Source organism: Myzus persicae, unplaced genomic scaffold (assembly GCF_001856785.1).
Source record: "Myzus persicae strain clone G006 unplaced genomic scaffold, MPER_G0061.0, whole genome shotgun sequence".
Lineage (NCBI taxonomy): Eukaryota > Metazoa > Arthropoda > Insecta > Hemiptera > Aphididae > Myzus > Myzus persicae.
In genome coordinates, this window is record NW_019101158.1 from 489,382 (window position 1) to 513,628 (window position 24,247).

Below are 24,247 nucleotides of genomic sequence, written 5' to 3' on the forward strand. Positions count from 1 at the left end.
TTATTTGTATATAATATAATATAGCAAAGTAATATTTATTTTTTGGGGGGGATAAGAGCCACAAATTTTTATTTGGCATAGCTGCATAGGGGCGGAAAATTGTTAAATCCGTCCATGACTAGCCCCTCCTAAAAATTTGCTCTTTAGCGCCAATGTTGATTGTTGCTACAAAAAACTTAATATTATAAATTATAATCTTAATACCACAGAATAGTATAATATAAGAGATTAAGAGGTGTCCAAGGTGTGTCGATTACTATTCCGCAAATATGGCTAGAAGATTTTCGGAAAATACCTTAAACATTTAACATGTTTATGGATACTAAAAGTACCTCATAATTTAGCGGACCGCTACAAAAAATTATACTCAAAGTTAATTTAAATAGGCATTGGTCAAAATCTGAGTATCACTCTTAATATTAAGTCTATATTATAATATATATATATACATTGCATTTGTATACACATAGAATCTGTCACAGATATAAGTACTATACGTCTATACAATTTTGAGTATTATAAATTATAATATAGTAATTAGTATTCAATGGTATGTATTATTATAAGTCAGTGCTAGCATATTAATAGGTAAATTATAGCTTCGAACTAAGATAGTAAGATACATCTTACATCTATTAACTGTAATTAATCTAATATATTGCACGAATTGATATTTTAATAATAATTAACAATAACATCATAGTCCGAGATATAGATACACAATGTACCTAAAATTTAATTTATTACAAATTATATTATTTTTTATTGATTCTATATTTCCATATACCTATAATTGGGCACAACTACCTAGTTAGGTCACGATATTATAAGTTCTTTATGATCGTGGGTTAGGTTATGATAACTTATCAATGCTTAGTGCTACGTCAAGTATACAACCTAAAATATTTATATAATGCTATAGGGGGACGGGCAGTTTTGGCATAGTTATAATCTTTAATATTTTTAGGCAGTAGGCGCAAAATATATCAAATTAGATGACATCAGACTCTTAAATTTTGTATTATAATTTGTAATTTGAAAAATATAATTTTTTTTATCAATATTTCACAACGTTATCATTGCCATATAAATGTTTGATAGTGATAGCGTATCGATTGTCGGCCGAAGAATGGTGTTTTCTATTTTTCAGTAAACACTAAACTAGTTATTGCCTTAGCCCTTTGGATAATAATATTTAACATTTGAATATTATTAATTGTTTGTTAAAATTCTATTAAAATTTTATTATGAAATAGTGTTTGTAATTTGTATATTTTATGGATTTAAAGACAATTCGATCACACACCTATTGATTACTGAAAATGAAGATGGCTGAATCAGTAAAGAAATTATTAAAACGAAATAAACCAGGAACAAAAGCCAATGTAAGTTGTGTTATTCTTTAAATTTGTGTAACTTATATTTGAATATTGTTTTTAGTTCTTCCGTAAATGGCCTGACGAACCATTTGAGGAGATGGAAAGTACATTAGCTGTTCAAGAGTTTATTCAGCAACAAATACGTGTAGATCCGAGTAATATTGATATCATATTGACTCCACCAGATTCTCAAGAAGAAGGAGTTTGGAAATACGAACACCTAAGGTGACAAATAATTTATTCTGTCTTAACGAATATTTCTAATGCTAGTTGATTGAATTTGCAGGCAGTTTTGTATGGAATTAAATGGGCTAGCGGTTGAATTGCAAGCTGAATGTTTGCCCGATACATGTAGCCAAATGACATCAACTGAACAATGGATATTTTTATGTGCTGCACATAAAACTCCTAAAGAATGTCCTGCTATTGATTACACACGCCATACTTTAGATGGAGCGGCTTGTTTACTAAACAGCAACAAATATTTTCCAAGCAGGTATAATTTATGCATATATTATGATGCATTTTATAGATAAGCAGTTTTGTAAATTTATCTGTTAACCAAAATACTAATCATACTCTAGTATCACCTATTAATAGAACCATATGATAAGCTAATGATATCCAATTTTATTAATTTAATTTTCAATCCATACTTTGTTTTTTTATAATATTATATAATATTGATAGTATTTATTCCTAAAATATTATTTTGTTATTGCGTTTTCTAAATTCAATTTTACATTATGTTACACCAACATTAAAAACAGTAACTAGACTTTTAGCTTGTTTAAATATACAGTAAAACTTTTGTAAGACAAAACCCCAGTAACACGGACAATTTGTTTAGTCCTGATTTAAATACATTTTGAATTTGAGCTCTGTCAATTCAAAAACTCCATTGAGACAGAAAAATTTGATTGCCGTAAGTGATTCTGACTTAGTGAGGTCTCACTGTATACATAAATAAATAACTTAAATGCTTGTAGGCACCTATATAATTGTTGTTTAAGTTAATATGGCACATCTGACAACTGTATTTAAGGAGGAATACTATTTACTCAACTATAGATCACGGAGCTTTGTTTCCTTCCCATTATGGACCAGGTCTTATTAAAAAGAACATTATGTTAAACTTTTTAGTTTCTATTATTTTAAATGATTGTTAAGAGGATATCAGTGCACTGTTTATTTTCTTTCTCTAGTCCACTCACAACATAAACAAAACATACTTATATTTATGCAGACATTTTATTTTTTGGGAATATTAGAGTAAAATTGATACTGAAAAATATTTTTGAGGGTATGACAAAGATTTATCTAAATATTGTATCAAACAATTAAAACATAATTGAAGTGAACAAAATTTTTTTTTGTAAGTTGAATACCAAGTAAAATAATAATTAAATATAAATTAGGGTACCCTTAATATATTATCCTCTATAATTTTTGTAATAGGTGATTTTACTCTAAGATAACTTAAAAATCAATAAAAAATGACTTTGGGTGAAAATGTTTTATCTATGTTGCACATGAGTCTGAGAGAGAAAAGTAATGTAATAATGTTGAATATGTATTCCTAGAATAATTAATCTGCTAGTTAAGTTCAATTAATTTTTCATTATTATGCATTTAAAAGAAAATGTTTGTTTTTTACTCTGCGCCATCTCAGTTCTTCTAGAACATACTACAGTTGTTAGTTGCAAAATAATAAAATAATATGTATGAATTAACAATTACTAGGCCTAATTCTTTCCTGATCATGTTAAATAAATGTAAAATATAAATATATAAATATTATATTAAATTATAATTCCGAGGAAATTAAATAATAAAAACACAATTAGATATTATACACTTAAGTTTTATTATCAAGCATCAGCTTACATTAAAATATTTTTACTTAAAAATTTAATAAAATAAATTGTACTACATGTAAGTCATAAATATTTGTACTTAGGTATACTGTATGTTATAATATAAATGAAAACTACCAATGGTTGGTAGTAAAGTAACTATAATAATATACATCTTTATTTTTATTTTTATGTTTAAAACTAAAAATAAATATTAATCAAATAATAAAATATATTTATCTTAAACAATTTTAAAAGTATTATTATCTATTCTAGGGTTAATATTAAGGAATCATCAGTGGCGAAATTGGGGTCTGTATGTCGGCGAGTGTATAGGATATTTTCCCATGCATACTACCATCATCAAAACATTTATAATAAATTTGAGGTAAAGTATTCAAAATATAAAACTATTATGTCCTTATAAGTACAGTTACAGATACATTAGGTATCAATAATTATATGACAGCTTTTAAATGTGTAAAATACTACAATATTACAGAATGAAACATACCTATGCCAGAGGTTTACAAAGTTTGTGATTAAATACAGCTTAATGGCAAAAGAAAACCTGATTGTGCCTATGCCTGATGCAATTATGCAAGGTATACGAACCGAAGAAGATGGAACAACATCAATTAAAGAGCCATAACTTAACTCTCCTTAGTACCGCGGTAATCGTTTTTTTCAAATGTTTTGCGAGTCACTGGCCTATTAACATGATCCGATACCTTGTCAGCTCCCTGGTATCTAAAATTAAAATACTCTAATTAATTAATTTTAAGCATATAGTAAATTATACATTTATACATTTAACTAGGTAACATTATAAAATATATTTTTTTTTTATTTTAAGTCAGTTAGACAATATTAACCGATGATTATCTATTATATTAGATTATTATAGGCTTACCCAGGTAAACTAGGATGAAGGTGATTTTTGGATAAAAGAATATGAATTGAAGGTAATCTTCTTGTTGTAATCGTTTGAGATACTTTACCATCAATCATCTCATCCTTGATCATCCTTACACTATAATTAAAAATATTACTATTTATTAAACATCTCCCAAAATTAGTTACAATTTAACTATATAATATTAAAATATATTTATAAGCTTAAAATAAAAGTATAAACGTTAAGTGCATTAAGCAATTAGTAGTATTAAAATTTATAGTATTTGTTTTGTAATGGTGCCATAAACCACAATTTACAGTGAAAATTCAATTTATAATCATATCTATTAAACAATCACATTACTATGATTTTTATTTGTATACATAGGAAACTATACTTATAAGTTATAACAATAAATATAATTATTTATCTTGTACGGTTTGAAGTTGTTTATCTAAAATATTTGACTTAAGTTATTACTTACTTTCTATATCCAATACCAGTGACTTGCTTAAGTTCAGGCATCTGTCGTTTCAATATTTCTGCACATGTTACAGCTTTGTTAACTGATGGACCACTAGCACTACATACTAGATGATTAGAGTTTTCAAAACTTTTTACTGCAAAACCAAGCATGTTTCGGATTTTGGAATGGTTATTAACTTTTAAATGTTCGAAATTGTCTGGTAAATTGTCAATTGTAATCAAGGAACGTGTCCAACGTTCTTCCTGGTATACACATTTAGGTTTCAAAGTTTCCACTGTAAAATACAAGTTCCAATTAATTCATTAATATTTCAAAAATATCTTTGTTTTAATAGAAGTAAAAATATTCAACTACATAATAATAATAAAAACTATAAAGTTGAACAGTTTTGTAAATTGAATGAGTTGCGTTACAATTCTGAGGATATTTTTGATTTATGGTAAATATGGAGCATTGTGACAGCATAAATCAAAATTCATAGGTAATTTACTCGAGATTTTGCAATTTTTTTTTGAAACTAGTAACCTTGCTAAAGGGTTCCTAGCAAATTAAAGGTTATTTTTTTCAAACGATATAATTAATAACATTTAAAACACATGAATTGTATGGAAATTAAACATAAGTAAATTAAATCTTTTTAGCATTCATAAATATCATACTACAATTTTTATTTACTTTAAAGTCTTGTATTAATATTTAAAATGTTATTTGGTTGGCAAAATATTGAATTCTCAATGAGGCAAAATCTTTTAGTCCAGACCGCTGTTGTGTTTTCTATTTTAACTGCAGGGTAAATTATATAAGTGGTGCCATTTGAGTTTTTTAATAGCAGTGTCAACATTTAAGTAGGCCATTTTTTTATTACAGTAAATAAATGAGTCAAGTATTAGGCATTAGCCTAATGAGGTTGAAGGGAATAATTAATATTTAAATGAACTAAAATTATTAGTTAATACATTTTATCACCTTTTGACATACAGACATAATATATTAGGTAAATTTAACACTATTCTATGTACAATTCATACATAAAAGTACATAACATTGCGCTTAATAGTTAATACCTTAATTTTTCTCTGAAAAGTAATACCTATTATTATGGTGCATTGAAAATCAATAGTATTCAAGGTAAAATTGAGGTAAAATATCTTAGATATAATTCTATTCTAATTTATACTTTCAAATTTTCATTTATTTTGTTAACGTTTTCTTTTTCTTGAGTTATTATGACTTTTAACCACTCAATTATTCATCTTTCATTATAATATGCAGCACTAACTGGTAAAATGTGAATAATTTGATGTATCTTGAATGTTGCTGAAGGCTGTTTTGGAAGTTATTAGAGTGTATCAATAATTTGAATTAAAATCCGTTTAGAAAATATTTATATGTTGAAGTAAATAAAAAATAAATTTTTAACACATTCATTTTAAAATATTAGTAGTGATTTAAAAATTGTTTAAGCTTAAGTATTAACATTTTGCATTGAAGAAATTAAGATTGTTATAATCAATTACCTGGAAAATATTTGTCATATTATAGGTAGATACTACATATTATATTGTACGCATTGTAGTTTACACAATATATTGTATTGTTTACATATAGGTGTCTCACATTTATCTCATAGATTAGTAAATTTAATGAAAAGCTAATAAAGCGTAAAAATAGGTGGTGCACTGGTGAAATTGTACACCCGGCTATCCCCTCCCAAATGACACCTGAGTTAAATTGGTCTACTGCTATTAATATATATGTTTAGTTGGAATGCTAGTTTGATATGGAAAACAATTTTGTGTTAACAAATAAATGTTTCATTTCATTTTTAGCATTTGAAAGTACCTATACCTTACTTGACTTATTAGAGAAATTAAATTTAGTATAGGTACAAGACCAATAATAACATTAATTTGTTTTTAATAAATAAAAATAATAAATGTTCATACAATTGATACCCATGGACCACTATTTATAGGCAATAATTGGAAGAAACAAAAACTTTTTTTATGATATTAGATAGGCATATGGCTACAATATATATTACTTAACAGTTCGAGTATAACTATTGGCAATGGTTTTTTAAAATTGATCAATAACTCACAGGAGTGAATAGGAAAAGATCAGTTTTGACTTTTGAGAGAAATTCACTCCTTTTTACAATCAATTATAGCCTATAGGACACAGAACAAGCCATTGTGTATGTAAAAATTATACAAATATATTAAATGACATTTTGAAATATCTTTTATAGTGCAAAGTTAGCTACAATTTTATAAATTATGAACTAAATTTAATCACATTTTAATCATACAAATTTATATATAATATTTAAAGAAGTAGTAGTCTTGAAATACCATTGCTTTTGTTGATCAACTGTAAAATAAAAAATGTAGAATTGACTAAATAATATGTACTAAACTTTTAATTTAGACATTCCTCGAACTTCTAAAGAAATTATCAATAGTTTCCACATCACACATAAGTATGTATAACATATATTTCTTGAAGGAAATATAAATCGAGCATGTAGAACATTTAATATCTATTGTTATCTAATAAATCACTCGCAGGTATACCTAACATAACGAAAACGTCGACGGATTTTGTACAGAATTTGCTCTCAAGCTATAGATGTGCAACGATAATACAGATGAGCGCGCAGGCGACACAAATCTCACAAGCATGTGAACGAGAATCAATAGTTTAGGGCCCCCCGTCACTCGTCCAGGTTTATTATGGCCACGGGACTTTTATGAGATAAAATGAAGAGCATTCCAGAGCAATCGTCGCATAGTCAACATTCCATCCACAACCGACTACTAATAAAATATACCGATTATAATTTTCAAGTCTAACTTCAAACTTCTCGAAAACTACAGTTAGACAGGGAGGTTAAAAAAATGAATTCTTACATCATTGTTTCGTAGCGATATAGACTATTACAATAAATTTATACGGCTCTTTACATACATTATGGTACTGAATCATATAGTATTATTCTAATAGATAACAATATAACTTTTTCAATGATTTTTTGTATGTGTTTTCTCATTTTCCTTTAACAATCAGTGGTGTAAACACTACAAGCGTCATATTAGAAAATGTTGATGGAAATTCCTTCACGATTTTCCCAATGAACCTTGACCTATTATATTACTATACATATATATATAAACACTCATACCAAATTAATCGTGATGGATCTCCCAGTTGGTGGCATTATTTAGGACTATATAGATATATTAGCTGAAGTGATGTGACGAAAAGATCGGGGATAATGCAATATACTATGAATAACTTCAATGAACAATAACAATTAAAAATTCTTTGTGTAATATAAATATAAGATAATATTTAATTCAAATTAGTGATGTACATAAAATGTAAAAAAATCAATTGTTATAGGTTGCATATTTAATAAGTAATACATATTATACGGATTTCCAAACAATATATTTTATAAAAAAAAACTATATATTTTGTTCTACGTATGCATAGATTGGAAAACAGATAGGTAATTGGTAAATTATAGAAAAAATAAACTAGACATTTGAGTGAGTTTCCGAAGGCCTAACAATTTAAATTTAGTTCAGAAAATAAGGGGCCAAATGGACGGGGAGACAGTCTCAAGAAAGAATAGTAACTTCACCATTATTCCAAACAGTCTGGTCATACACAAAATGTTGTTCTGACTTCTGACTGTAGTCTATAATTCATACATAATTTTCTTTAATCTACAAGATTAGAAGCGGCTAGACGCGAGACATATACACAAATAGTTCAAGTTGGTTTTCTTATTTACAAACGAAGATTGAGTGAAAATTACATTAACAGAACCAAAACATACGTTAGGTACACATTTATACCCAACTTTAATCGTGATACCGATCAAATCAATGTTTGTGAATAACTTAGGTATTGAACTTGCAGTGTTGTTTAAACTAATATCCGATTATTTGGGTTCTGGCCGTTCTGGGTATGATTGAATACATTAGTCCAGTAATAGATTCTCTAATATTCTTTATTCTTATCAAAAAGCACATAAATTCACTAACAAGCAACAACGAGTAACTAACTATTCTGCATTTCCTGCCATGTGATACATCCATCATACAGAGCGAGACAGGGCCTTAATTTCCTTAGAACACTCTCACATAATATACACGTACTATATATGTGGTCGGGCGAATGGAAAACGGCTAATACTTAACATAAAAGTGAAGTTTCTCGGGAGTTAATTCGCTGTGAAAACTTGGGCAAGAATTTTCTACAACCCTAGCGACAACAAACTTCGACGGACATGGTGTCCATTGTAAATTTATAATATTGACGGTTATATAATTATATGATATTGTATATGGTTCATGGTTGTTACGGAGACAAGGGATGGTTTTCGTTGCCGCACAAATTACCTAAAATGTAGGTTAGCTGGTAATATTTGGGTATATTATTTAATATTTAGAAATCTATGCACAATTTACAAAACTAAAAACTAAATTATGTACTATACATACATCATTTAGTTTTTATTATATTTTAAAAATGTTTTATTAATATTGTTTAACATTACAGGTACATTTTTTTAGTTTTACTCAACGATGAGCTTGTTTGTAATTGTCTTTGGTAAACGAATAAAGAGAAAACCACAATGTTATTTTAATTAGGAACGTAAGTAGTTGCTTCCATTTCTAAAATATTATTCTTAGTTTTTCTTAAAAATTATTCGAAGTATAGGAATATAAATACATAATAACATGTTACAGATCATAATTGTATTAAAATGTACGTTCATCTTTTTAAATGTAATTTATGAAGTGTTTTAATTAAAATCAGACTACATTATTATAACCATTAACAAGTCATTACTGATACTTTTACCCTATTTTAGCAGTTTGTTATAAATAATTGATTGTGCAATGTATTTCGATATAATGTTATTGTTATTTATACCTACAATTACCAACCGATTAAAACATTGATTAAATAATTATTTTTTAAAATTATTAATGAAACTCTGTTTCAACTCACTTGAGGGAAAGGTTTTGTGTGTTCATTCCCTCACCAACCCTTGGAATTTTTTACCATCTAAGACATGAACATTTTTTTACGTAACATATATGTTAAGGTAAATGTTGACATTCACTGCTGTTTTTGGTGAGTATCAACATTTTGAATGAATATAAAAAATATACTAACAGTCACCGGTAAATATCAACATCCTCAGCGGTTATCGGTGAAATACAACATAAATTTCATGCAGGGTCTTTGAAATGTGTGACAAAAAAAAAAAATAGCGGGGGCGTAAGAACTACCTTTATCCTTGATATTTTGTCATACGAAATTTGCAGGAAAGCGGTATGTATATATTTTTTAATATATTCCCCGCCCCTTTAGAAATTTCTTTAATAATATTAAAATATACACTATAAAGTACATTTAAGTGGGTACGGGATTAAGATATCTAATGGTCCAGAGGCAGATACTTGGTTATGGACCCCCACAATGAACCGTTCTGCTGTATAGAAGTTGTCGAATGTAACTGGTCATAAAGAAAGTTACTGTAATGTTCGAGTTAAATTTGATTTAAATGATAAATCATTACTTACGAAAAACGATTCTGAACGAAGATGATTTGTCAGGCTATATTAGTTATTACTAAGAATATTTTATGATACAGGGGCTTATACTTTTTGTATTGCTATTTAAGTAATTTATTTACCTTTTCAATAATAAGACTATTTTATACATTTTTAACTAGGCACGAAATAATTTGCAAAATTTACAGCAAAATCAAAAAATCGTTTGATGTTATATCGTTATTTAAAGCGTGCATGCATATCTTATATTTTGGCAAAATTTTTAACTTTTAAACTTTAAGCAGGCACTCATAAAAATACTTGTGGGATTACACTCAAATTTGTTTATGTAGTAATTATAAATTGTTAAAAACTGGTTTCTGATTTTTCGAATTTTCTCTTAATTTTTTTTTCTTGATTATTTTGAAGAATAATGTTAGTTTTTAATTTTGATCTTTTAACAGTACCAACCAGATAACATTATCAATCAGAAATCAGCCTCAATTATGAAGATTGTTTTAATAATATCAATTATGTACATACTACACACACACGCAAAATTATGTATAAAAGTATAACATATACATCATTGTAAAATCAAATACATTTAGTTCTTCGCTCAGAATCTATAATACAGTCCTGCTATTTTTCCTATTTTAACATTTTAATACTGGCCGTATTGGCTTGAGTAGTTAAGTACACGTGTACTTATAATTACTCACTGTTCAGAAATAAATCAACATTGATTAATTTATATATATATATATATGAGTGTATAACATTTAATACTTAACTGTTACATTTTTCAATAAATATAGATAATAGTTAAATGGTTTGAAAACAAAAATACTAAGTACCGAGTATTACCAAATATAATGAAACAAAACAACAGAACTAATATTAAAAAAAAATATGCTTAGTGTTATATTTAATTAATTATAACATATTATTATTATTTTCAAAAATATGATACTTTTAATGTTGACATTTGTGTGCATTTATATAAATATTAAAAACATTATAAACATTTATTTTTTCTAAAATGAATATTCAATTGAATAAATAAAAAATATTCTTTAGTTTTAAAATGATTATAAATAGTTAATGTACTAATTAAGTGTTATTAGTTTTTGGAAGACTTTTTAAAAACAAAACGGTTTTTTTCATTTTTCATTTTTCATTAATTTGTCTTAACATTTAATATTTTTACACTATTAAAAATACAATTAACAACTTAATGCAACTTTAATCTGACAACACTATACACCCTTTAAATATGTGGTCTCCCGGGACATGCCCTCCGGCTAACCGATTCAGGGGAGTTCTGGTGATCAGAGGGAATCTTTCATACTAAATACATACTATAGGTAATTTAACTAATGTAGTATATCATTTACACAAAAGGTTTTATTTAAACTAATAAAAATACTGATGTATTACGAATGAAAATACTTTAATAAATAATGATAGAATACAATTATAATTTAAAAAGAAATTGTCTTATAGTTTATGTTAGATGAGTTTTATTAATATTACACATTTTTAAAAACATAATGAAAAGATAAGCAAATGAAAATTGGCATTATTGTATAAAATAACAATAGAATTTGCCATTGAAAAACGGCGTATACTAATACTATTCATATTGGATTTAAACATTGGCCGCTAGTTTCACGCTACAGGCGTCGTTTCGAGAGCCTTCCACAACTGTTCTATACCTCTAGCAGTTTGGACGCGCCGCATTCGAAATATATAGTGAGTACACCCTCTCATAGTCTCATACATATTATGTATTCGTATATAAATATATAATTCAATAAACTATATTATATCATTGTTTCTATATATATTGTTTTCTATATTTTAAGAAAGTTACAAAAAACACAAATTTATCTGTTTTAAAAGTTTTTATCGAAAAAAAAAAATTTTTTGATTTCAAATTTATATCTTATACAATGATAGTTTAAATAATCGATTATGACTTTTTATTCATTTTTGACAACATAATATGCTTATATATATATATAACCCATTATAATATAATATAGTCTGTATGTCAGAACAATAAAACAAAGAAAAAAATGCACTTGTTTACGGAAATAATGCAGCTTTATAAATATTACTTATGCGAAATACTATTAAATTAAAATTCCCCATTTCCATAATAATACTTTAAATATTTATAAAGAATAGTAAAAACTTAGTTTTAAATATAACAAAGATGTAAATAAATCATGTTTTTTTTTGCGAAATGGTATAAATTTTAGAAATGATGAAAGTAATATCTAAAACTTACAGTTTTTCACAAACAATTATAAGAACTTTTAGTAAGAACCATGTAAGGGATAAACGTATTTATTAGATGTGTCCAAAATTATATGTTATAGATTATAGTGATACAAATACATTTAAAAGAAAAATTGACATATTATAGCAACATAGTTCAGTAGTTAGGGAAGTCAGAAATATGGTCTTGCGATGGAGAGGGATGCATCCCCCCACCAATACGTTAACAAAATTCGGTAGTTGGATATGTATAGGTTTATACTGTGCATTCCACTTATTAGTTTATTAGTTGTACTCAATTTAACTTCTAGATTCTATGATCTAATTATCGAAAAAAAATATCTAACATACGAAATAAGAATGATATTGGTTAATTACGTCGTACTGAAAATAACAAATTTAGATCAAATATACAATTTATAAACATTATTATAATAATATATTCATTTTTTTTATAAAATTTGACTTTGGGTAATTCGAAAACATAGATTTTGAGACTTAGGTTATCCTAATCATAACTTAAAAAAGGGGTGGAAGTAGGTGACCACTCTGCAGTATAGTAAGTACCGAGTCATAGGAAAGTCACTACCTATAAGACTATTAAGTATGGGCTAAATTTGAATTTAATGAGACATCATTGCATTTTTTGTGGGCAGAATAGCAACTTGGAAACTTTTTATTTATATTTATGGAAAAAAATTGTTTGATTTCTAAATCAATTGTTCTTTAATTACAACAAAATAAGAAAATCCTAAATCCTAATTTAACCTGTGAATATAATATTTCGTCAAATTTGAAAAACAGACGCATATAATAATATTTTTAGAATTATGCTCAACTTTATTTTAATTCCATTGATTACAACTTATGAGGAACTTGTAATACAATTTTAATTTTTTTATAAGTTTTAGCTGAAAAATAATTTTCCAAATTTTTGGGATTTTGACGAATTTTGTCAAAATTCCAATTTCAAACGTTTATAACATAATTTACTGTGAATAGGTTTTGTTTTATTTTAAATTTTTATATAAACAACGTATTATGAACCATTCAAAATTTCAAATGTTTATAAACAGCTAACAAAATGTTGAAAATTGTATTTTTTTAAAATTATAAATGCGAAGCGTTGACTGCAAGAGTTATTCACCGCGATTGGTATGTTACATACAAATTTTTTCTCATAGCTCAATTATTGTGATGCTGATTATCTTATATCGTTTATTTTCAGATTAATTTTATTTATTACAAGTTTTGTTAAAAATTGGTGCTACTTAAACTTGTCAAATAAAGTAAAGTTAATTAAAATATACTCTCACATTTTCGGAAAAACTTCTCTTTAATAAATAAGAAATGAAAAAATTGAATAAATAAAAAGGTGAAAAATCTGTTGTTGACTTGCAGTGGTTCCGTCAATCTAATATTGCCGTCATGCACATGACAACGTAGAATAATATCGTTCTCCAAGAGAAATCAATTAGCCTTACATCCTTAACGAAATCAATTGCATTTGAATTATAATGGAAGTGTTGATTAAATTTTTTATTTAATTTAAGGGAAAAATTTATAAGATGGATACGGAACAATTTCGCAAGCATGGCAAGGAGATGGTGGATTATATATGCGAATATTTAGAGACAATAAAACAAAGAAGAGTAACACCAACAGTAAACCCGGGCTGGTTAAAAAATAAAATTCCGCTGGAAGCACCCGTACAACCAGAGTCATTTGATGCAATAATGAAAGACGTTGAAAACATAATTATGCCAGGAGTAAAACACTTATACATTTTATTATAATTAGTACCTATCATCTAACGTAAATTGCTTTTTTAACAATAATACTGATATTTGAATAGAATAAAAAAGTTTTTGGTACATGTACTTGACTAGTCATTATTAATTAATACATTTTTAAATAATAATATTTTCAATACAATCAAAAACTCAATAGAAATTAGACATTAATATAAACTTACTTTTCAATATATTTATCAGCTTTTTGTTTTCAAATTCAAACAGAACGTATGGTCCCAAATCTGCAACAAAAAATATAAAATATTTTTAATTTATGTGTTTACTAGGTGACTCATTGGCAGCATCCAAGATTTCACGCTTATTTTCCCTCTGGTAATTCGTTTCCTTCAATTTTAGCAGATATGCTATCTGATTCTATAGCATGTATAGGTTTTTCATGGGTAAGTAACTATCAAAATTAATTTTTTTTTTTAATAATATATTTTAATTTACTAAGGCCGCAAGTCCTTCATGTACAGAATTGGAAACTATAGTTTTGGATTGGCTTGGTAAAGCCATAGGATTACCAGAAGAGTTTTTAACATTTTCAGAAGAAGCATCAAAAACTATTGATTCTGTGAGAAATGATGATAGTGAAACTGAAGTACATAACGGTAAAGGTGGTGGGGTACTTCAGGTGAACAATTACAATTTTATTGAACTAGTCATTCAAATATATTATAGTAGGAATACATATTATAATCACAATTTTTTTTTAGAGTTCAGCAAGTGAGTGCATATTTGTTTGTATGCTAGCAGCACGGGCTCAAGCAATTAAACGACTACGGAAACTTCACCCATTTGTTGAAGAAGGTGTGCTTCTATCAAAACTGATGGCTTACTGTTCGAAAGAATCTCACTCGTGCGTAGAAAAAGGCGCTATGATGGCATTTGTTAAACTACGTATCCTCGAGCCTGATGAAAATAACAGTTTGAGGGGAGCTACATTAAGACAAGTTAGTTAGCCACATAATTTCTAAGTTCAATATATTTTAATTAACACATATTTTAGGTGATGGAACAAGACGAGGCAATGGGATTGATACCGTTTTTCGTATCCACTACATTAGGAACAACGTCATGTTGTTCATTTGACAATATACCCGAAATTGGTCTAGTATGTCAGCAATTTGAAACCGTATGGTTACACGTTGATGCTGCTTATGCTGGAAGTGCATTCATTTGTCCGGAGTTTCGATCCTTAATGAATGGTGTACAATATGCAGATTCTTTTAATCTCAACACAAACAAGTGGTTGTTAACAAATTTTGATTGTTCATGTCTTTGGGTAAAAGATCGGTTTAAATTAACTTGTGCGTTGGTGGTCGATCCTCTCTATTTACAACATGGTTATGCTGGTGCTGTTGATTATAGACACTGGGGTATACCATTGAGTAGACGTTTCAGGTATGCATTAAATAGGTTGATACAATTTGTATTTTTTATATATATAAGAGATTTAATTAGTTTAAACACAAACATTTAGATCACTGAAACTTTGGTTTGTGCTGCGCACATATGGGATATCTGGACTTCAGAAGTATATTAGACACCATTGTCAACTAGCAAAACGTTTTGAAAGATTGGTCAGAAGTGATAATAAGTATGAAGTTTTAAATGATGTCAAGGTAATCACTATTGCGATATTAAATTCAATATTTTACCATTACCTACAAACAATTATATTTTTTCCTAAAAAAAATAGATGGGATTAGTTTGTTTCCGTTTGAAAGACGATCCGACCAATAAACTTAATAAAAAGCTCTTAGAAACCATTAACGAATCAGGAAAACTTCACATGGTGCCATCATTAGTACATGACAAGTATGTCATCAGGTTTTGTGTAGTGGCAGAGCATGCTACAGAAGACGATATTGGTAATAAAACAAATACATAATTTAATACAAACAAAGATATAATATCATTTAAATTAAATAATATCGTTAGGATTTATACTGTAAATATTATGAAACTTAATAATTATCATTCATATTTTTCGGATTTTTAATTAAAATTAAATGTTTTATTCTAGTGACAATTTTTTAATTACAAATTAAAACGTTATTTAATTTACAATTTAAAATGTCTTAATTATTGATTAATTAAAAAGTATACATAACAAATATTATATTATGTCTCTTCCCCTCTAATCTCGTAACTACAACCTAACTCTTTATATGGCGGAAAAGGATACTTAACTCATGTTATTGAACATTACTTAAAATTTATGATTCAACAAAAAAAAATATTTAAAATGTGTTGAATATAGATTACGCCTGGAAAATTATTAAGGAAACAGCAGTAACAGTTGTGTACAATGACCAAGAACTCACAGAAAAACGAGAAGTTAGTAATTATAATTTATCTGAATATGTAGATAGTAGTATCCACCTACATTTGCATTGTTTAAATAGGTTGAAACCCATTTGGGTTATAGCACAAAATACTTTTCTATACACATGCTATATTGATATATTAACAATTTATTCATATTTGAGCAGTATAAGTATTTAAGACACTGAGTGGGGCGAAGAATATGTATTGACTTCACAATACTGAATTATTTTTTGGAAATTAAATTTTGTTCTTTGTTATCACACCACTTCCAGCATAAGCATAAGCAATCTTACCTAGGTATTCTAAAACCTTAAATTTCGATATTTATCTATATTTCTATATCTTATTTTTAGGTTAGTCAGTAGTCTAGTCATGAACATTTGAGTAATACAAAAATTAATAGTAACTAATATTACTCAAATGTTTTCGAGTATAGTCTATGATATATTTATGCAAAAAGGGTATAATACTACTGTCTTATAATATTTGAAATTCTATTTTACTCATTTTAGTCAATAATGTAGTAGACTTGTCGTTATATTACAGGCATGTATAAGATATTGTTTGAAAATAAATTTTAATGAGTTATTTTCCTTAACATTTAATACTGACATAGTATTACTGGTATTCAATTTACACAAGAAAAATATATCGTTAACACAAATAAAATGTGTGACATTTATGGATCTTGATAAAACTGATAACTGTTATATTTTTTTAGTGTAGTTATAAATATTAATTGAACTATGAACTATCTACTATTACTACTGTAAAGAATTTATTATTATTATTATTTACTTGTACTTGAAAGTTTTGTAAACGGTATACAAAATATATAGTACAAACTACAAAGGATGTTTAACCCAGCGGCGGGGCGATAGCAAGCAAGTACCCTTAATTGTAATATATTCGGTTCGACAATTTAATACAAGATTTATCAAGTTTTTCCACACTGAAACATTAAAAAAAATGTAGCCACTTACATAATTTATGAGCGATTTGCTAATTTTGACGACATTAGATATTCAAACCGATAATAACGAATTATCTTATGATGAATTTTGTTATTTTGTTTCAAAATAGTTAGTTTTTCTCTCTACGAATGTTAATAAATCATGTAATGCTTGGTGAAAATACTTGAGATTTTAAGACAAGATTCTTCGTAAGTTTGTAGAAATTCAAAAACATCGATTTTACGCCAAACTTTAAGATTCTGAGTGAAACGATGAATGTATTGATTTTACAATGTATTTTTTAAAAATTGCTTTAATTTTTTCCAACAGCATCATTTTTGGTAGGAAAGTGAATCTAGTTGGTACTTGGGGGGAGGGGGAGGGGGGAGTCAAAAGTAAAAAATGCCGAAGAGTTTTGAAAAGTGGTAGGAAAAACAAACAAAATATTTAGAAAAACTTAGATTTTTACGCAAAACCAGTTCTTAAAAAAATCGATTTTGTTTTTAGTATAACTCTAACAAAAAAATTCTATATACAGATAAAATTTTCACTGAATATTTATAGGCATAAGAAAATATTAAGTTGTATTTCTTTACCTTTAATTTTTGTCCTTGAAATTTTTTTCTTTGGGTTAAGAATATTGTAAATTTAATATATATTAAATATAAATAATATATATATATTTTCTATATTGTTACAATGGCAGTTAAAAAATACATAGTCACATTTTGTTTTTATAAGCATTTAAAGTTGGAATTTTGACTATCACAGACCTTCAACCCTACGCTCAGAATCGTTTTTCGTATGCAATGATTATGTAGCATTGAATTCAAATTTAACACCATCCATTGCAATGACCCACTCGTAACCTACTGTACAACAGAGCAACATCTACTTACTCGCTTTCTTTTACTTATTCAACTTAAGAAAATCGATTTTGTTCATAACTGGTTTTAGGAAGATATTTCAGTTTCTCCAGCTTTTTTCTTGATTACAAAAATATTAATAAGTACAAAGCATTTTTTACTTATGGCTCATTGAAGTCCCCCCTCCCCCCAAAAAACAACTAAATTCACTTCCCTACCAGACATGATATCGATGTTAAAAATCTAAGTATTTAACTGCTCCAAAAGGTGTTGACAAACACAAACAAATAAAGTAAAATAAAAAACACATCAAAGTTAAATTAATAAATTCATCTTCTGTTCAGAATGTGAAAAGAAATGACTAAAATAACAAAATAAACGTCTTATATTTGGATTTGTTGTTATACAGTATAGTTTTGACATATTATGTTTGTTATTTTACAATAAGATAAAACAAAATGCATGTTGCTATGAATTCACAGCACTAATTATCATTCATACAGACATTATTCCTCATATTTACATTTTATTTTATGTTCTCTACAAACTTAATTTCAACTAATTAGAAATTATTAATTGTTGCTTACTTCCTAACTTAATAATTTGTTAAATTTGGAATAGGAGCAAGTGGACGAAGTATTTGAGTTATCAGAGCGTAAGAAGAAGGATGATTTGGCTTATAGGAGATCATTCTTTGTACGAATGGTCAGTGATCCAAAAATATATAATCCAATAATTGCCAGATCATCTCCTGGATCCCGCAGACATACTCATTTAAGTTCAATGGATGATGATATCCATGATCCATTATCCACTTCCACAAGTGATTCAGAAGACACAATGACACAACCAGCGTAAGAAATAATAATGATATTTATAAATAATTATTTATATAGGTACATGAAGTGAATTATTGTGAATAAGGCTTAAAATCAGAAGTTACTCTTGAAGGATATGATTCCTCATTTGTCCCGCATGATTATATAACTTGTCTATAAACGCACAAATTATTTAAATATTTATATCACTTGGTCAGTAGCAAATATAAATTATTTTATAATGATAATCTACTTTGAATAATTTCATAAATTAAAAATAAAATAGTTATACAACTATACAAGTATATTAGTCATAGCAATTAGAGATTATTTCAATGACTATAGCCTATAGGTAATATACCATAACTATAAATGTTCATTAAACAGCTATGAAATTAAAATATAATATTGTTATACTTTTTAGAAGTTCATGGATAAGTTGGCCATTAGCATTCTTATTTCAGGGAGTGTTTGATGATAAAGAAGGAAGTAATGATGTTCCAGTAAGGTCAGTAGTATAATAATGTTTATATTTAATATTAAACTTGAATAATTAAATATCAAGCAAATATTTTAATATAGATTTAGACATTTAGCGACTAAAATGCACTTTAAATCAAAGAGCAAATCACCAGAACATTTGGCCACAGAAGAAAGCAAATCACGGCGTAATTCTCCGGTATTTCCAAGAAAATCAAGTTACGTCAAAACTGAAAACGAAAGTAACATGCAAAAATAAGAACTTACCAGAATATAAAAATAATTTTTGCTTGTGTTATTTTCCTAGCTTGTTAATAATTATAATAATTATAAGTTCATGACCTCAAAAGCACAAAATAGATCTAGACGCTTTATTAAAACGATTTACTGTTTAGCCCTGTGTTTAGCTAATTATTGTAAATTATTTAACTATATATTAGGATAAAAAATAATGAAATAAGTTTGAGGAAAATGTCTAAGCTTATAAATATATTGACTAAATTGGTTTAGGATAAATGGTAGGTCAAATTCAGAGTTAAGATCAATCAAAAAAAAATATTAAAATGCGGTATCAATAAATAATTAGAATATTGATTATTAATAAATAATTTAATATTATAAGATAAAATAGTATTAAGTAAAGAATTTCTAATAATTAATGGTTATTATTTAAAAACAATTTATTGTAAGGGAGAAATTTTCCCTATTACATTTGTTATGTTACTGACAGACAACAGTGAGTCCGTAACAATGAGAAGGAAGGGTTCAGATCCCTCAATTGTCATTAAAAGTAGAACTATATTGAAGTTTTCTTTTTATTTGCCTACCGGTTAATTGAGTATTTATAATAGCAACAATAATAAATAATACAATTTATTGTTATTAAAATAAATGTATACTTTTTATTGAAAAATATAATCTAAATAATTATAGAGTACATACAATTATTAAGCCAAATAGTAATATTAATATTAGCTTAAAAAATAAATACCTAAATATCTAATATAAAATCCTATTTTGTTAGCACCTATTTAGTATTTACTAATCAATTTTAAAAAAAAACAGCCATTGTATCATTATAGGTAAGCATTTCTAATCATGTAAGGTGATAATGGACACATTTCTAATGAATAAACCATATTCATATTCTTAAATATTGAGTACCTATTCATAAAAATGCATAAAATATTATTATATTTGTTGACTTTTCTATAAAATAACAAAAATAATTCCTATTTGAGGTCATGGCATCATAACTTATTACTTATATAATTTAATTTCAAATTAATCCTGCTTACTGTATGAACAAAATAAATTATTTGTGTTGAATTATAAAATGTAGTTTTTTATTATAAATTCTATATTTACCTATAGGTACCTACTTATGTGTTAGTATTTTAAACAACAAATTGGAACATACTTCTACTATTATTCAATTATCTATTATAGTTATGTTTAAGTAGATAACTATATTTTAAAGTTAACAATATTCCTTGAATAATTTGTATTTATTTCAATAATACCTATATTTATAACTAGCGGCGTAGTCAGGAAAATAATACTGGTTAGGAGAGGGGGTTAAATTTGAAAATCTTATTCCTAGTAGGATACTATATTTATTGGATAAATAAAATAAACACTATCTTCAAAAAACTGTATATAAATGTATATTTCACACATACATGTATACAATTAATCCCACTATCGTGATTTACAGTTTTCTCTAGTCTAGACCAGGGGTCGGCAACCCGCGGGTTGTATAGCAATTTAATATGAACCGCGAGTAAAATTTATAATTTATAAACTCCTTAAAATAACCTTGAACAAAGATAGTATGGACTGGAAACGGGATATTAAATTTTGTTTGTAGATACCTTGTTAAATTAATATAGCCAACAGTTATGAACTTAAATAAGCTAAATTTGATGACTATAAAGTTTTGTTTGAAATAAACTAAAGTAGGTACATATATTTGCATTGTGGCTCATGAAAAATGTACAATTTTTTTGGCCTTTGTCATCATAAAAGTTGCTGACTCCTGGTTTAGACTGCAATTTTGTTTGGTTGCAACAACACATAATTTCAATAATGCCAGTCGACACATTACAGCATTTTCATTAAAAAAAGTCATGTCCGAGGAGTTAATCATAAAAATGTTTTTTCTTAAAAAAACATGATTTTTATCTATAATATTATAGAATACCTAATAACTTATAATAGGTGTTAATTAAAAATGTTACTTTCATTCAATAATATTAAAAACAGATTTTGAAGGCTGATATTAAATAGTTTAATTTAAGCCAGACATCAAACACCAATTTAACATTAATCCAATCAAATCGAATAGTTGAATATGCAGGTACAAAATAAAAAAGCAATATGGAGTAAGAATGTAAGATCAATCTTATAAAAAATGAACAAATGTTCCTATTCATTATAAAACATTATATTATTAATTTGTTATTATTAAAGTAAAAAATCAGTAAAAACAACACACTTACTTGATTATATTAATTCTTAATAGACAGGATGTGTTATCTAAATAACACCTGTATACGTTTGAAACAGATGTACAGAATCTGATATGAAAAGAACTCGACAAGTTAAACAATCAAAATAGGTTATACCTAGCTATTAAAATATATATCTACAACAATAAATTGTTCTATGACTATTATCACCGTCTAATTCTCTATGATCTATGTTAAACCTCTAAACAATTAGAATTAAAAATTGTAATATTGTATCATTTTAATGAATAATGAATATAATATCGAACTTCATATTATTTTATCATTAGCTTATGAAATACAATATGACATAACCTCATTTTTTGCGCGCTAATCTTACTATCAAACATGACCACGGCTATAGATAATATTATCTATAGCCGTGAACATGACTATAGAATGCTATAGATAATACTATCTTTAATCGCAGGTATATAATATTCTGTCTTTAACACGGCTACAGATCTAAAGATTTAGATATAAATAATATAATATAATAATATAATTATAGATCTAATTTTAGCCGTGGTCTTAAATCGTATTATTAATTATTATCAGTTTTCTCTTTGGATCATAATGATCGTATACTATCATGGATAGGGACATGTCCCAATATTTGAAGCACATTTAAGCAACGAGTTTCTCGTTGAGATGCATTATCTGCGCATGCGCGAGTATACTCGTTAAAGTAAATTATACTGCAGTCTGAAGATAACGCATCTCAACGAGGAACTCACTAGTCGCTTCGTCACTTATATAGTTATACGTGCTTCAAATTGCTTAGTGCTTACCGCTTACCTAGTCGAGATAGGCCATGGCTCCATCCATAGTCTATGATCTAAGGTTTTATCTATAGGGTAATTTATTACTCATCACCAAGTTTTATAGATAATAAACTAGATTGCTAGCTAACAGAATATAATATGTTCATGCTAACTACTATACATTGACAAGCAGGACAAGTGACGCCACTATTGTAATATATCAGTTATGGGCTATGGTATTTTATAAAGTCTGTCTAATGATAAATTATGTTTGTCGGATGATACGTCTTACAGAGCCCACAAACAACGCGATATTTTTTTGGCGTTGGCTGATATCACTAGTTAGCAATCTAGTTTATTTTTATAATTGTGGCCTGAAGATAAAAGATTTATAATCTTCGCGATCTGTCATAGAGCTTATACCATCTTATACTAGCTTAGTATAAGGTTCATTTGATCTGTGGTTTTATAAAAGAAACTATTGATCAAAGACATTGAATAATATAAGCACACCACACAGATCACAATGCAATTATGCATTTTAAAATTGTCATAACTTGCTTTAATAATAAAATCTAAAAAAAACTTATGCGGTTCACTAGATAATTTTCTTACCAAGATTTTCCGTAGATTTACCTATTTTCTTACCTTAAATTTTACTCCAATTTTTGAATTAACGAACCTAGACGTCAGGAGCGGATCTAGAACATATTTACGGGGGGAGGGGGGGCATCTTAAATAAAATTTCAGCCTAAGTCTGATAAAAACATTGTACATACTATGTAAGCTAATAGGTGAATATTATTTAAATCCCAGTTTAGCTTAGATTAGCTTTTTGACGGCGACCAATAAAAAAAAACGGACACGGCCGAAACGCTATCGGTGAAATAATGTATTTTATCGGCTGCCGAAAATAGATAAAATAGAAAATTCACCAGAGTTTACGGGGGGGGGGGCTTTTTGGCCCTCCCGCCCTTGGATCCGCGCCTGCTAGACGTGATCTGCTGAGAGTAAATTGAGTAAAATTTAGTATGTTTGGTAGGTTCTAGTTTGTAAGTTGAGACATACCTAACTATTAAGATTTATACTATTTATAGGCCTATGGACGCAAGCATTGCATTTTAAAATACAAATATCTATTCTGGATTGCACAAACAATCACTTAACATAATATTATTGAATGAATTAATGAATTAGTGAGCTATTATCCCTTAGCACGATTTAGTAGTCCATGATTCAATTTT

At 27.3% G+C, this 24,247-nt stretch overlaps 3 protein-coding genes and 1 long non-coding RNA gene across 5 annotated transcripts; 3 read left to right on the forward strand and 1 right to left on the reverse strand.

The window, feature by feature from the left end:
- The first annotated feature begins 1,094 nt into the window (after nucleotides 1-1,094).
- Nucleotides 1,095-4,191, forward strand: LOC111027979 (MOB-like protein phocein). The gene is made up of 5 exons (XM_022306496.1): nucleotides 1,095-1,385; nucleotides 1,441-1,604; nucleotides 1,666-1,875; nucleotides 3,512-3,623; nucleotides 3,738-4,191. The coding sequence occupies exons 1-5, from the start codon at nucleotides 1,323-1,325 to the stop codon at nucleotides 3,885-3,887; spliced, it is 699 nt and encodes a 232-aa protein (XP_022162188.1). The 5' UTR covers nucleotides 1,095-1,322; the 3' UTR covers nucleotides 3,888-4,191.
- Nucleotides 3,656-22,502, reverse strand: LOC111027980 (ribonuclease P protein subunit p25). Its single transcript, XM_022306497.1, has 5 exons — nucleotides 22,231-22,502; nucleotides 14,458-14,517; nucleotides 4,618-4,894; nucleotides 4,149-4,268; nucleotides 3,656-3,985 (listed from the first exon to the last, which is right to left on the reverse strand). Coding segments are annotated over exons 2-5 (495 nt in total). The 5' UTR covers nucleotides 14,459-14,517; nucleotides 22,231-22,502; the 3' UTR covers nucleotides 3,656-3,888.
- LOC111027981 lies at nucleotides 4,902-8,816 on the forward strand. Its single transcript, XR_002603863.1, has 2 exons — nucleotides 4,902-7,102; nucleotides 7,191-8,816. It is a non-coding gene; the product is annotated as an uncharacterized LOC111027981 (long non-coding RNA).
- On the forward strand, nucleotides 11,237-20,675 carry LOC111027978 (tyrosine decarboxylase). 2 transcript variants are annotated; one of them, XM_022306494.1, is made up of 12 exons: nucleotides 11,237-11,951; nucleotides 14,036-14,251; nucleotides 14,563-14,676; nucleotides 14,733-14,912; nucleotides 14,995-15,231; nucleotides 15,288-15,682; nucleotides 15,762-15,903; nucleotides 15,981-16,152; nucleotides 16,545-16,621; nucleotides 19,053-19,285; nucleotides 19,674-19,757; nucleotides 19,832-19,988. In XM_022306494.1, exons 2-12 carry the CDS (start codon nucleotides 14,051-14,053, stop codon nucleotides 19,986-19,988), a joined length of 1,992 nt encoding a protein of 663 aa, XP_022162186.1. In that variant the 5' UTR covers nucleotides 11,237-11,951; nucleotides 14,036-14,050. The 2 variants fall into 2 exon arrangements, with proteins under 2 accessions (XP_022162186.1, XP_022162187.1); XM_022306495.1 differs by lacking the exon at nucleotides 11,237-11,951 and having other exon boundaries at nucleotides 14,051-14,251; nucleotides 19,832-20,675.
- Nucleotides 22,503-24,247: the final 1,745 nt, after the last annotated feature.